This window comes from Balaenoptera borealis, assembly GCF_965194805.1.
Source record: "Balaenoptera borealis genome assembly, chromosome: 10".
In the NCBI taxonomy this organism is placed as follows: Eukaryota; Metazoa; Chordata; class Mammalia; order Artiodactyla; family Balaenopteridae; genus Balaenoptera; species Balaenoptera borealis.
This window is the reverse complement of record NC_138874.1, coordinates 109,307,155-109,323,525: the sequence shown is the minus strand read 5'-3', so window position 1 is coordinate 109,323,525 and position 16,371 is coordinate 109,307,155. Positions and strand designations below refer to the sequence as shown.

The window sequence follows — 16,371 nt, the reverse complement described above, 5'->3', positions numbered from 1 at the left end:
GATTGGGGGTGGGCAAGGGGAGGTGTCCTGGAATAGCCACAAAACTAATCTCAATCTTTTTTAATTAACCAAATCCAAGTGGATTGTTAACAGTGGTCAAACGGATTTTTGTCTTCCACCTTGCAGATCTGAGCATTTAAAATTGACCCCTGGCCCTCCCCTAACAAGAAGCCCCTTGGATGTCCCCAAGCTCTGGACCTGGCGTCAGATCCCCACAATGCACACCCTCGCAGCCCCCCTGCTCCCTCGGCCGGCCACCCGTTCCCTTCCCAGCCAGCAGCGACCACCCAGCCGAAATTGCTAAAGGAGAGGGGTCGCTTGTTTGCCACCTCATCGGGGAATGATTAAAGGTAGAAGTTTTTCAGACATTAGCGACAGAAAGAGTATAGTTAAAGCTGCTTTTAAAAGGGAGAGGCATATAAAGAGATGGTACTCAAAGCACTATTAAAAGCATCATGCTTGTTAAAACCAGTAAAAAGGCAGGGAATTGGCGAGGGAAAGACAGCTTCCTCTCCAATTACTATGAGGGGCACACACCTTGAAGGTCTCTTTGAATTGTGGCCGCCAGCCCCTGCCCCCTCCCCTCCCCTGCCGCCCCCTCCGCCGGGCCATTCAGCGGTACATTAGGGACGAGGCGAGGGTGACAATGCTCCCCCAAGTTCACTTCACGCTTGTTACAGGCGACCCATTTAGAGCTGAATGACTATGTTCGGAGACAGCTCTAAATGACACCCTCTACCTCTTCACGAAGCCACTTGGTTTTGTCTTTTTTTTTTTTTTTTTCCTGTATCCCAGAGAAATAATTGATAAACCGAATGGCTATCCACCTTAAAGCGGGACGCCTCCCTGCCACCTGGTTAAAATTCCTCCTCCTCTCCCCACCTCCCTACATCCATTTTGCTCTGTGCTGTTTAAACAATACTTCATCAGATGCGGCCTGGAGCAAATAAGAAAGCTCAGTAGAGTAAATAAAAAGTCAAAAAAAAAATCACCGGCTGGAGGGTAAGTACTTTTATTCCTGTACTTTCATTGCCTGGGGAATTATTATTCCACTGCCCGACCTGGGAGGGAGGGAGGGAGGCCGGGGAGGATTGTGTTATTCACAAAATGGATTGCTTCTCTCCCTTTTCACTCCACTGGCTCTCGAGAGCCCACTGATTACAACCAAGTGTGGCCATCTATTCCGTCTTATTGACAAAGGTCCTTAATTACCGCGGCAGCAGTAATACCTGCTATTAAATTCTGCTAAACAGAGGCCGCAAATTAGCTGTGGATCTCAGGCACCTTTTGTGTGTGATTACGGGGAGGGAGGCCGGATAACTGACCCCAGCCAGAGCAGCGGGGAAACCTTTGTTTATCACCTGCGGTGGGGGCCAAAATGTGAAATTAAAAGCTCTCCATCAGCTGAAGGCCTTTGGAAGGCCCAAGGGAAGAAGAAAGAAAAAAAAACACACACACACACAAAAAAACGCAACAGGCCAAGCAAACTGTGCTTACCGGTATTTATAAGCATTTTGCTTAGCCACAATTTACGCTGACAGTTGATTAACCGAAAGCCCTGCTAATTCTGTAGGTAAGTAATGCAAAGTCCAAAATGGCAAAAATTTAGGCCACATTTTAAGGTATATTCTATATTTCATGGAGGCCTTTAACCTGCGTTTAAGAGCCTGTTTAATGCAATTGCGAACCATAAACACCTGTCACTTATAGTCTGAACTTTTCACATTGCTCCTTCTGGAGACCCTGGATTAATGAAAACCATTCCAAACATAGTAGCTCTCATCTGCAGCCGCCCGATTTATAAATTCAATCCTGATGCCTACTTGGTGTTTCATTGAAGGCAATTATTTTGGGGGAAATTTCGTTTAAATATACTCAACTTTCCTTTCCATTAAGGCAGAGGTAGGTATGCTGCCCTGAGCTTGCAGCGAACAATGAGTGGTCAGAATGCAATAACTTAACCCAAAATGCTTAACATCAAGATAATTAAATTTCATTAAGGTTTTAATCACTCTGAATGGAGGCTATTAAAATTCATGGGGTTCCTGTCACACTACAGACAATGGGCCCAGGGCCCAGAACAAGTCTGGAAAGCCCACTTCTAGCCTTGTCCCAGGAAACAAGTAACTGGGGACAGTGAGCTTTTCCTCCAGCTACCCATGGGCAATAAGCAGTTCTTGGACAAAGTCTGGGGGCCCCTCAAAGATGGGATGCCCCAATCCCAGCCAAGTCTTGAACTGGCTCTGCTTCCCCACTAGCCCTCCATGCCTCTTGTTGGTGCCCAATACAAAATCTGCACCTGCCACTCATGAAAGCACAGATCTTTAGGTGGACGTCATCTGGCCCCATGCCACCCTTGCACAGGTGAGGTGGAACTTGAGGCCAAAGGTAATAGGCAACTTCCTGCTCAGGTCTGAACTCAAACCTGAGTTTGAACCTGACTCAAAGGCTTCGTCCGGGAAGACTTTCCTGACTCTAGACAAACTAAAGTGCTCTCACTCTCAGCACAGAGGCGACAGGGCTCCTCTGAAGTCATTATCTAATTACACAGTAATTATTGGTATGACATTCTACCCCTAACACACCGAGTCCCATGGAGGGAGAGACAGTGTCTTTCTCATATTTGGGTTCTAGTCCCCAGTAACTGTGGGTGTTTGGTAATGATGGATGGATGGATGGATGGATGGATGAACAGGTGAACAGCAGATGGATGGATGGATGGATGGATGGATGAACAGGTGAACAGCAGATGGATGGATGGATGGATGGATGGATGAACAGGTGAACAGCAGATGGATGGATGGATGGCAGATGAATTGATGGAAGGATAGACTGGTATTTGAATGGGTAGATAAATAGCTGAATAGACGGATGGGTAGACAAATGAATGGGCAGCTAGACGGTTGGGTACAAATGACCCAAGTTCACAATGAAGCAAAGCCTAGGCCTCTTGACTCCATTCCTGGTGCCTGCAATTGCCTCTTTTACACACACAGCTCAGCTCAATCTCTTTCCTTAGACTGAAATAATCTTGTATTGCCCTTCTTGTCCTTGGCTCCCAGAAGCCTATCTGGTATAGTATGTTTTGTGGTGTGTTTGGAGTTTGAACTTCGGAATGAGGCCAAAAAGATAATTTAGTGATTTTTTTTTTTTTCTCTCTGATCAGGCCTACACTGCAAAAATGTGTAGCCCATGGCCCAGTGTCTTCACATCTGGGAGAGAGACAGCATCTTTGCATAACAGGTATACCCCATTTTAGATAATATTTACAAACTCAATTTGGTTACAGAAAAAATTTTAGTTTCAACACACTAGGAGAAGTCCACTCTTAAAGGATACTTCTGCATAGCAAATAATCCCTTCACTCCCAATTTCCATTTTACTTCCCTGCTTTGGCATAACTTTTATAAAAATCTGCACTGAGTTTCCTCCAGCAACATGGAGACCTGAGATTCTGAAGAACCCCCTCCCACCCATTAGACATAGAAATGTGTACATAAAATGTAAGCAGAAAATACCATATACAGATAGGCTGTAAAGAAAGGAAGAGAAACCTCCAGGTACCAGAATTAAACAGGGCCTTCAAAACCACAGTGATAAACACAGAAGATGAAAACTTGGTGCCCAAGTAAGTAATAGATCCAGATACAGGCTCCACAGCTCAGGGCTGAGGGCAGAACACCCAAATGAGGACAGGGGTCTGGGCCTTGTCTGTGTCCCAAACTGAGACACAGCATAGCATAATAGAGGGACCTCCAAAGGTTGCCCCTCCAACAAAATGTGACTAGAAAATTCCCACCCTAGGAAGTATCAGAGAAATACCGCAATCTGATGAGGCTCTAGGTGGGGGGAAAGTCTCCCCCATCCTCCAAGAAATAGAAACCCCAACGTACAGAGGTGAGGAGTCCAAATTTGTACGTTCCATGTGGTACAGGAATCTCAAGATAAAAATTAATGTTGTAACCATTCCTATAAAGCAGTGTTACAATGTACTCTCTTGATAATGCTGGTGCTGTGGAGAAACAGGCGGGCTCATACGTTGCAGGATTACAGGGGCGCACAGTGATAAAGCTCGACAGAGGGGAATTTGGCACTGCCTAACAACTTTACTCTGCATTTGCCCTTTAACCCAGCAATCCATTTCTAACAACCTATCCCAAAGATACACGGGCAAAAATGCAACGCAATGTAATCACAAGGCTATTGATTTCAGCATTGATCATAACAGCTAAATGATGCAAATAACCCAAATGCCCAACACTTAGGGTAGCAGCACAACGCAGTACCAAGCACACTAAAAGGTATGCGTCTTTTGTCTAAGAAAAGAGAAAGTGTGTGTGTGTGGTGGGTGTGGTGGTGGCATAATTTCAAAAGGAAACAGTTGAAGCACAAGCCAAAAACTAATGAAAACGGTTACATTTCATTAGGAAGGAAGAAACAGAATAGGAAAGGATGGAAGCAATACTTCTGTGGATATATCTATTATATGTAATTAAAATATAATATATATTATGTAACATATATTACATACAGTTGTTTTTTTTTTTTTACTTTAGAACCTTTTAATTTTTTCTTTGTTCAGAAAAGAAGAAACAAGGGGCTTCCCTGGTGGCGCAGTGGTTGAGAATCTGCCTGTCAATGCAGGGGTTCGAGCCCTGGTCTGGGAGGATCCCACATGCCGCGGAGCAACTAGGCCCGTGAGCCACAATTTACTGAGCCTGCACGTCTGGAGCCTGTGCTCCACAACAAGAGAGGCCACGACAGTGCGAGGCCTGCGCACCGCGATGAACAGTGGCCCCCACTTGCCGCAACTAGAGAAAGCCCTCGCACAGAAACGAAGACCCAACACAGCCATAAATAAATAAATACATAAATACATAAATACATAAATACATAAATAAATAAATAAACCCCAAAAAAAGTTTAAAAAAAAAAAAAAGAAGAAACAAATCCTAAAAACTGAAAGCACACTGAAACAAATGAGCCTAAGTGCATATCATGGTGGTGGTACACACATTAGAGGGACAACATTTACTTTGATTGATACTAAAGCACAATGTTTGATTATACATCCCTAATGGGATATAATCTAAGAACAAAAACAGTAAAAAAAAAAAAAAAAAAAAGAGAAAGAAAGAAAGAAAAAAGAAATCTGAAACTATGTCCAATATCTTATCATATAAATGTTGATATTATTTTGAAACCACTATATATATATTCTAGAATAAAATAATTATGTTAATTTAACAGAACCAAGATTTTCATTATAAAAGATATACAAGTATAAAATCAAAGGAGTAAGAAGACTGTGATCCTAATTTTGAATTTAAAATATCAGTATGAATTTATAATTTTTCTCTTTAAAAAAACATACGTTTTAGCTCTCTTTACCAAAAAGCCTGAAACAATGACAATCCACTAGCAGAGAGCACACCAAGTACCCAGATTGTGGCGTCTAAGTACCATACCCCAAAAGAACCAAGTCTCATTGGAAAAATGGCTGATTTCAGAAATGAGTAGCATGATATTGTGATTTATAGTAAGAAATATATATTGTCTCATCCCCATTCCTGGCACAGAGCTCTTAAAATCCTTAGAATTTCCTAAGTGATAAGAATTATAAAGGTGGAAGGAGCATCGTTTGTTATTCTTAACAAACCCCTTTCAAACCCACCTGAGCTTATGTTAATGAGGTGATTTTTTGAAAGCCCCTAGATAACCACCAGATAGTGGCCTGTCACCAGAGGAACTATCCATGTGACTAGATAGAGCAATGGAACTTTCAGCTTCACCCCAACCTCTGGACATTGAATTGGACCCAATGGCCAATCATGCCTACAAAATGAAGCCTCCATTAAAAATCTCTGAAAGTACAGGGTTTGGTGAGTGTCTTGGTCGGTGAACACATGGAGGTGCTAGGGGTGGGGTGGGGGGGGCCGGTGGCATGCCTGTGTAAAGAGGACATGGAGGACTTCCCTGGTGGTCCACAGGGTAAGACTCTGCGCTCCCAATGCAGGGGGCCCGGGTTCGATCCCTGGTCAGGGAACTAGATCCCGCATGCATGCTGCAACTAAGAGTTTGCATGCCGCAACGAAGATCCCGTGTGCCGCTACTAAGAGCCAGTGCAGCCTAAATAAATAAATAAATAAATATTTTTAAAAAGAGGACATGGAATCTCCACACCCCTTCCCCCATATCTTGCCCTATGCAACTCGTTCATCCAGCTATGCCTGAATTGCATCCTTTACAATAAACAGATAAACATAAATGTTTCCCTGAGTTCTATGAACCATTCTAGTAAATACTGAACATGAGGAGGGGTGATGGGAACCTCCAACTTATAGTCAATCAGAAGCACAGGTGACAACCTGGACTTGCAATTGCTGTCTGAAGTGGGAGAAGAGAGGGTCTTGTGGGATTGAGCCCCTGGGAGATCTGATGCTATCTCCAGGTAGATAGTGTCAAAATTGAATTAAATTGTAGGACACTCCAATGGTGTCCACAGAGAATTGGAGAATTGCTTGATGTGGGAAAAACTCACACATTTGCTGTCCAGAAGTGAAGTATTGAGAGCAGAGTGGTGAGCACAACAGAGAAAAGGAGATTTTTCCCTTCAGGTAGGAAATATACAAGATGAGTCTGGGACACTTTGTTGTGCCAGAAATAAAAGAAGTGACAAAAGACTACTGAAGCTGTGTCAAAGAACATAAGAACTAACTCAAGGAGCTATAAAAAAAAAAAAAAAAAAGACTGGCTAAAAAAAACCAAAAACCTCATTGGTCACCTTTGTGGGATACTGGTACATCAAACCATTATTCTGAAAATTGGTATATAAAAAGAAAATATTAGAAAATCACCATTGTGTGACCTAAAATGAAATACAGGCACACCTCAGAGATATTGCAGGTTTAGTTCCAGACCACCACAATAAAGCAAATATTCCAATAAAGTAAGGCACATGAATTTTTTGGTTTCCCAGTACATGTAAAAGTTATGTTTACTGTTGTCTATTAAGTGTGCAACAGTATTATATCTAAAAAACAAGGTACATACTTTAATTAAATTACAAAACAACCAAAAATTACAATAGTAACATCAAAGATCACAGATCACCATAACAAATATAATAATGAAAAAGTTGCAAATATCGTGAAAATTACCAAAATGTGACACAGAGACTCAAAGTGAGCAAATGCTGTTTGAAAAATGGTGCCAGTAGACTTGCTCAATGCAGGGTTGCCAAAAACTTCAGTTTGTAAATATGCAATATCTGCAAAGCGTAATAAAGCCAAGCACAAGAAAATGAGGTATGCCTGTGATGGATCTAGATAAATATCATCAGTGAATAATAAAAGCATTAAGTGAGTGCACCCATGTTCACAGCAGCAGTATTCACAATAGCCAAAATCAACCCAAGTGTCCATAAACAGGTGAACGGATAGACAAAACGTGGCCATCTATACAATGGAATAGTATTCAGCCATATAAAGGAATGAAATTCTGACACACGCTACAACACAGATGAACCTTGGGGACATTATGGTAAGGGAAATAAGCCAGCCACAAAAGGACAAATACTGTATGATTCCACTTGTATGAGGTACCTAGAAGAGGGAAATTCATAGAGACAGAAAGGAGAACGGTAGTTGCCAGGAGCCGGAGGGGAGGAGAAATGGGGAGTTATTGTTTAATGAGTAAAGAGTTTCAGTTTCAGATGATGAAAAAGTTCTGGAAATGGATAGTGGCAATCGTTATATAACATTGCAGATCTGCTTAATGCCGCAGAACGATGCACTTTAAAATAGTTAAAATGACAGGTTTTATGTTATATATATTTTACAATTTTTTAAAAAAGCATTACGAGGACTTCCCTGATTGCACAGTGGTTAAGAATCCGCCTGCCAATGCAGGGGACAGGGGTTCGAACCCTGGTCCAGGAAGATCCCACATGCCGTGGAGCAACTAAGCCCATGAGCCACAACTACTGGTCCCATGTGCTGCAACTACTGAGCCCGCGTGCTGCAACTACTGAAGCCCGCTCACCTAGAGCCCGTGCTCTGCAACAACAGAAGCCACCACAATGAGAAGAACACGTGCCGCAATGAAGAGCAGCCTTCGCTCGCCGCCACTAGAGAAAGCCCGTGCACAGCAGTGAAGACCCAATGCAGCCAAAAGTTAAAATTAAAATTTAAAAAATAAAATAAAAAAACTTTAAAAAGTTAAAAAAAAAATAAAAAGCATTATGTGCAAGGTTTTATGGAGAACTTCATAACGAGAGACTTAGCTGCTACTATCTGAACCCTGATCAATCTTAGTATCAATAAAACCATGGGACACCAGATATTTCTGTGCCTCTTGATGTGATGCAATCAGTACACAGAAACATCTCTGAAGGGTTACTACACAAAAAGTCCTGAATTTCAAATGCTCACTGAATTTAAACACAAGTTTATAATACCTCAGGGAATAAAAGAACAAATTATAGGACACCAAGTGAAAGCAACAAGCAAAATCCAGGCCATAGGGCATTTTATGTTTTCTTCAAAATATAACTGTGATATGCAAACCACATTTGGCCACTTACTCAAACAAACCATCTGTAAAAAGATTTTGGGGACAACTGAGGAAATTTAAGTATGGAAGGGATATGTGATCATATTAAGAAATTATTGCTAATTTTGTTTGCTGATAATGGCATAGTGGTTATATTAAGGGGGAAAATTTCTTGTCAGCTAAAGTATTTCTAAGTGGTGAGACATGACATCTGGGATTTTCTATAAAATATTCCACAATAATAATAACAATAGTAATAATAGTAATAATGACAGGGTTCGATGAAATAACATTGCCAAAATGTTATTGTTACTGCTGGCTATGTGTAATGTTTTAATGACCTCATAGTTTAAAAGAAGGATAAAATACTGAGAAACTTTGTTATTTGTTAATAGAAGTATGCATGTTAAAATGTTAAGGGTAGCCACTAAACAAATAGAAATAACCCATATCACTTCCAAATCTTGATTAATCCAATGAGGGGTAGTTAGGGAAAGTATTCAGAAGTAAACCCAGGTAAACCAAAATCTCAAGGAACTGGGAAGGAATTGTTCTATATACAAACTGCGATAAAATAATATTTCCACAAGTCAAGAAATAATCCACAAAGAACTGAGCAGGTCCTTTCTCTGATGGTGCCTCTCTAACCGTGGGTCATGAGGGGCCCCTGAAATCATGGATTAGAAGTTTGTGCTTACACTAAAATCAGCATGTCCCAATCAGTCACTAATGGACCCCTGCCTGCCAGAACCGCCCAGAGCTCCCAGCTGGACTTGGCCAAATCATGGTCAGGCATGTTCTGGCACACCAAAGTACTTTTCCCTTATGGGTTGTACATATGGTGACCCATATGGCAACTCTACAGCTTCAGTCTTACTATCTTCACTTCACAGAGGAGAAAACTGAGGCATAATGTGGGACAGCATTTGTCCACGGTGACATAGCTAGGAGGTGGTGAAGTTAGAATTCATCTGATTGAACAGTCAAAAGAGTATGAATGGATGTTGAGAAGCCCAGGTCTGTCCAACAAACCCAACCCTGAAGGTGAAATCTTAATAGTGAGAAAGAAAACAGAGTGACGAGACTGTAAGAGCTTCTATATTTGGGCCGCACGAGCCTGTGTGGAATAGGAATGGTGCTTTGCTGGTGCAAATTACAAAATAAGGACTGGGCGATAGAAACTGGCCCTGCCGCGGTTTTTCAGCACATCTGGGTCTGGCCCAGAGGCGCTAAGATATACAGAAAAACGGAGTATACGACAGAACCCGTGAAGCACACACCTGGACGCATCTTGTGCTGCGACTGTGGTGCCCGGATTAGTCCAAATCCTGCCAGTATTTGTGTGGCTTGTCTGCGAAGTAAAGTAGATATCAGCCAAGGCATTCCTAAACAAGTCTCTCTGTCTTTCTACAAACAATGCCAAAGATATTTCCAGCCACCAGGAACTTGGGTACAATGTGCTTTAGAATCCAGGGAACTTCTTGCTTTGTGTTTGAAAAAAATCAAAGCCCTTCTGAGTAAGGTACGTCCTGAAGATGCAAGCTTTGTTTGGACTGAGCCCCATTCTAAGAGACTTAAAGTTAAACTGACTATTCAGAAAGAGGTGATGAATGGTGCTATCCTTCAGCAAGTGTTTGTGGTGGATTATGTTGTTCAGCCCCAGATGTGTGGAGATTGCCATAGAGTGGAAGCTAAGGATTTCTGGAAGGCTGTGGTTCAAGTCAGGCAAAAGAGTTTGCACAAAAAAACTTTCTACTATCTGGAACAGCTGATTTTGAAATATGGCATGCACCAGAATACACTTTGTATCAAAGAGATTCATGATGGTCTGGATTTCTATTATTCCTCAAAACAACATGCTCAGAAGATGGTAGAATTTCTTCAGTGTACTGTTCCCACTAGATACAAAGCCTCACAGAGACTCCTCTCTCAGAATATCCATAGTAACACATACAATTACAACAGCACTTTTTCTGTGGAAATTGTTCCAATATGCAAGGATAATGTTGTTTGTCTGTCTCCAAAACTGGCACAAAGCCTGGGAAACGTGAACCAGATTTGTGTGTGTATTCGAGTAACCAGCGTCATCCATCTCACAGATCCAAATACCCTACAAGTTGCAGATATTGATGGGAACACTTTCTGGAGTCACCCTTTCAATAGTTTATGCCATCCCAAACAGCTAGAGGAGTTTATTGTTATGGAATGCAGCATAGTCCGAGATCTAAAACGCAGTACAGGTGCTGGAATGGTATCAAAAAAGCTTACCCGGGCTTCCCTGGTGGCGCAGCGGTTGAGAATCTGCCTGCTAATGCAGGGGACATGGGTTCGAGCCCTGGTCTGGGAGGATCTCACATGCCGCGGAGCAGCTAGGCCCGTGAGCCACAACTACTGAGCCTGCGCGTCTGGAGCCTGTGCTCCGCAACAAGAGAGGCCGCGACAGTGAGAGGCCCGCGCACCGCGATGAAGAGTGGCCCCCACTTGCCGCAACTAGAGAAAGCCCTAGCACAGAAACGAAGACCCAACATAGCAATCAATCAATCAATCAATAAAATAAATAAATCTTTAAAAAAAAAAAAGCATACCCTCAGGGAAGTCTGGGTACAGAAAACATCTGAAATGAATATGGATAAACAGTATTTTTGTCGCACTCATTTGGGACATCTTCTAAATCCTGGAGACCTGGTGTTGGGGTTTGATCTGGCCAACTGTAACTTAAATGATGAACATGTCAACAAAATGAAATCAGATAGAGTCCTCGATGTGGTGTTAATCAAGAAGAGCTATGACCGTACCAAACGTCAGTGTCTTAGAAACTGGAAATGGAAAGAGCTTGCAAGAGATAGAGAAAACATGGATACAGATGATGAAAGGCAATACCAAGGTTTCCTTGAAGATCTTGAAGAAAATGATGCAATTAGAAAAAATGTGAATATTTATAGAGATTCAACCATTCCTGTGGAAAGTGACACAGATGAGGAACGAGCACCTCGAATTAGTCTGGCTGAGATGCTTGAAGACCTTCACATTTCCCAAGATGCTACTGGTGAAGAAGGTGAATCGATGATGACCTAATGAGATCATGTTGTAGATGGTTTCCACATCCATAGTCCCAGAATGTTGGACAAAATAATTTTTACTGTCTATTCTGTCTATGCCTTCATACTGAGAGCAGAGAAATTTAGTTTTAAACCTGAATAAATATGACTATTTTGATTGCTCACTCGAAGCACTGAAAAAGATTGACGGTTTGGAAGTTTTCGATAAAAAAAATTATGCAGAATGTAATTATTACTGATATTTAGGCCATTTTATGTATGGAATTTTATCGGCTTGCTTTTTTATGAGGCACGAGTATTTTCACATACTATAGCTCTGGGTTTAAAAGCTCACAAGTTGTGATTTCCTTGGAGGTTACCTAAATCTTCAAGCAGAAAACAAGCTTTTAGATTCTTTTTATATTGATTGCTTTAGTAGAAGAGCATATGAAGAATCATTTTTAACATGAACTTGCCATGCACTTAGTCCAATTTAGATCATTTTTATGTCCTTGGGATAGAAAACTTGGGGTTCAGTTTATCATTGGACATTCACTAGGAAAGTTATCTTTTTTATTTGTAATATTTACATCTTCAAAAGCTGTTAAGCTGGGGATTATCTTAATTTTCATTGCAGAAGAAAGTATATTTAAAATATTTGTAGATTTGTAGCAAACAGTATTTAAAGGTTAAATAACAATTTGTACTTTTGTCGTTTTGGTTTGTGCCAGCAGCTTAGTGAAGTAGCTGTTTATGTCATAAAAATGTCTTCCTATCACTTCAGGGATTTTGCTTTTAAATTTTTGGTTTACAAATTTAGAAGGAATTCTCTCTTTATAAGTTTCTATCACTGAACACATCACCATCAAAAAGAATATTAGAATCCAGCATATAGATGATGAAGTAATAAAAGTGATCTTCATGCTTTATAAAATCATGAATCAGATTTGAATGAGGAATGCCTTCCACATCCTTGAAGGAAAAGCATTGGCTTGGGTTTTTAAGTGTTCTGAAAATGAAGTATTAAGAACCTATTTCTGTAAGCAAAATCAGACTTACTAAGCATGCCAGAACTAAGAGTTTATTTATAAATTCTATATATACCACTAAATAAGGAAATTGAGTAAGTACTGAATGGAACATTTTCCTTTTTTTAAGATCAGGCTCCCTAATTCTGAAGTTTCGAATAAAGGCCTGTGCTTTCTAAAGTGAAAAAAAAATTAACAAAGAGGCATGGTGTAGGTGGTGCAATTTGAGTTTATAATATCAAAACTGTAGAGTATTTTGTTGTTTCACAAATTCTCACTGACCACGTAGAGATGGGGAAACTTCAGTACCCAGACATGTGCTGGATACCTACATAGATGCTTCAATTCATTCTCAGAAGAAGATGGGATAAAAGTTATGAACAATATATATATATATATATATACTTTATATATATATAAAACACTATTCTGGATAATCATCTGATTAAGAAGTTGTAGGCAAAATTCTTACATTGGAAGGGAGAGTAATTTTTAGGCACTGATGCCAGGAAATATCTGGGAGTTGGGACTTTTTAATGGGACCAACCATCCCAATTTGCCTGAGAGTCAGTGGGTTCCAGGCAATTGAGGACGAGTTGGTTGCTCTACTGGTGGCCTTGACTTCAAATGCATAATACAACTGACTCTGTCAGACAATATTTGATGTGGATACAACCCAAACTTAGGAATGAAACTAAAACCCATTTCCACCAAACACACTTGCCCACCTCTGCAGAGAGAATTCTGGGATGAATGACATTTTAAAAGTATAATGAATAAGTCACTCTTGAAACTGAGGTCTTCCCCAAAAACTGTGGGTTGGAGCCTCCCAGCGTCCCCAAGGACTATTTTTAATGGAAGAAAACTTCTGGAATTTAAAGTCAGGCTTAACGTACCACTTTCACTTTGTTTCCCTGATCATGCTTATAATTAAGAGAAAAAATTTACAGAAGGACTGGCAACTTACATCCTTATACTCACTGGTCCATCCCATGAATTAAGACCAAGCCTCAGTAAATGTGCTGAGGGAGGAAGAACAATTACCAAGTTCATGGCTCCAGGTTCTGTTTACTCTGATATTGTCCAGGATAATCATTTATTTCCTGCTGCCTTCTAAGTTTTATGAAGCTGTTCAGAAAAGTTTCAGCCATGCTTTATGGCTCTGTGAACTGCCCATGTCTCCATTTCACAACTTGATTCATTCTGATTAAATTGTTCGACTGTTAATGAGTTTTAGATTGCAGGATGGAGAGGCAAACAATTCAGAACATTAAGGCAGTAAAATATCTTAATATTTCACAAGTTCTCTCTGAAAACATAAAACAAAAGGCTCATTTCTGGAAGGAGAGACTGTAATAATTACTCTCTGTAAAAATAAATGTGCTTGGCTCCCTGTACATTATCCAGGCATCTGTGTATTCACACTCGCATGTAGGGAGCCAGATGGTACATGGAAATCTCATAAATATCCATAGAAATTCTGATATTTTCAAGCCAATTGCAACAGACGAGATAACCATTTTGACATATTATTCCAAAGAATTTCTGGGGCTAGACAAAAAATTGATTCCTACTCAGCTTACTTCACAGTCTGATGAGTTTTGCGATCCGGAGGCAATGGTGCAGGGTGAGGTGCTGAACGGTCTCAGGTACCGAGGGCTTCGGAGACGGATGGGAACTATGAATCTGGTGACCAAATACTGCTCTTCAAGCAGTTCAATACCCCTCCCTCTCCCTCCTCGCACCTCCTGTGGGTTCCTGGCCCACCATCTGCTTCTCCTGTGATGCAGTATTGGTTTTGACAGTAACTGAGTAAAGATGCATGCACTGGCCTCCCCCTTTGAACATTTTTCCTTGGAACTGCCCCCTTCTGGTGACTGCCCCCCACACCCCACCGGGAGAAGAAACGTATAGCAGGTAGAGGCTACCAAAATGCTGAGGGTAGTGAGGCCTTGCCTTGGTCGCTTAAGCTCCGGAAAATTCAATTGTTTCATCTGTGAAATGGAAATTAAAACACATTACCAGCCTAAAGGCAAAAGCTCACATGGATTTTTTCATTCCTTCCAGCCCGGAAGCCACACCTGCAATATACACAAGACCTCATTTCAAACCAACTTTTGAGTGGAGAAGCTCTTCAAGCTCAGGAAGAGAAGAGGAATTTGCATTTGGCCATGAAGACTCAAAAGGTCTCTGCACACATTTCTTAAGGGAAGGACATTTACGAACCTGGAAAAGCTTATGCCATATAATCGCAGAATGTGAGGAGGAAGGCATCTCTGAGGCCGGCAAGGCCAAGGATACCATTTTGCAGATGAGAAAACTGAGGCCAGAGAAATCAAATGAGTCACCTGAATCTGGGACTAGCCAAGACAGATGCACCATTAAGGAACAGCTGTTGAGAGATGGAGCTCATAGCCAGATGCTCAGCCAGAGTGCTCTAGCTTCATCCAGTCTCCGCTGATCAGGTGGGCATTACTAACAGCATTTGACAAGTGAGAAATATTAATGGATTACTTCCCTTAGGCCACAATCCTAGGAAATGGCAGAACTGAGACTAGAACTCAGGTTTTCTGGCTTCAGAGACAATGCTTACTCTACTCTGAGTCATCTTATGGAGAGAAAATTGTGCAAAGGAGGGTGTGAAGTGAAGAATATGCAGAGGAAGACACCTCGGTGCATTCAGGTTTTGTTTCCATCACCACAGTCATTTGGGGCTGGTGGGACTCTACCTCTGTATTTCCCCTTCTTAAGACTCCCCTATTCCATCCCCGAAGAAAAAAACCCTACCTGACATGAGTTTTTAAATTAAATTAATATAAATCAGTGTTGTGTTAAGAATTTGAAAGGTCTTTATACTTAAAGTTAAATAAATTATAGTTAAAGCAAAGCTTAAAAAAAAAGAATTTGAAAGGTCTGGAAGCACCCTGAGTTTGCCCAAACCCGCTTTGGAAGTGGTGATAACAGCAGTGAAAGGCAGAGCAACTACTGGGTGAACTGCCATGGAGTCAGCAGCCAGGCCCCCAAATCTGAATTGGGACCCGAGTTATTGGGGTCTGCCTGCCAGCCTCCTGCATGCAGCAAAATGGCAACTGTCTGCTTTGCTATGTTCTCTACTGCCTCTCCATCAGCTGCAGCCTTCGATGGGCACCAACTGCATTTCATCCATCACAAGTCCTCTTTGAGATATTTTCATTGTCTCTAGAAAGGACCTCAAATGCTTTTTAAAATCATGCTAACTGCCCAACACTCCGTAATGCATAATATTGCATTACCTTGCATTACATCAAATGTATAACATCACAACCTCTGACGGCATCTGTCCTGCCCTGAATTCTCAAGCATTCTTGGCCTTTGGGTTCAAAGTCATCTGACCCATGGTAGCCTACGGCTCACGGCATGCCATGCCCAACCACAGAATTCTCCCCCTGGCGGCATCCAAGATGGCAGACAGGGCAGCTTCAGAGATGTCTCAGGGACTGGGCTTTCAAAGGGACATCTCAGTTAAGAAAATACGAATAACAACAAACCAACCCAAGGGCTGTATATAATTGTAGATACCCATTTCACCATAAATAAACAGTAAAATGGAAGAAGTAAAATGGTTATGAGATATGTTCCCTTCATGCAGTGTCTGTGTGCTCCTGGAAATCTTTTTTTTTTTTTTTTCTTATTCCGGTAAAGTACAAGATATCGCAATAGCAACATAAACACCGTATTATCTACTAGTTACTATAGCAACTGCTATTCATGTA

At 41.2% G+C, this 16,371-nt stretch overlaps 1 protein-coding gene across 1 annotated transcript; it reads left to right on the top strand.

The window, feature by feature from the left end:
* The first annotated feature begins 1,077 nt into the window (after positions 1 to 1,077).
* Positions 1,078 to 13,466, top strand: LOC309635575 (60S ribosomal export protein NMD3-like). Its single transcript, XM_082407055.1, has 2 exons — positions 1,078 to 10,816; positions 11,134 to 13,466. Exons 1-2 carry the CDS (start codon positions 9,686 to 9,688, stop codon positions 11,626 to 11,628), a joined length of 1,626 nt encoding a protein of 541 aa, XP_082263181.1. The 5' UTR covers positions 1,078 to 9,685; the 3' UTR covers positions 11,629 to 13,466.
* Positions 13,467 to 16,371: the final 2,905 nt, after the last annotated feature.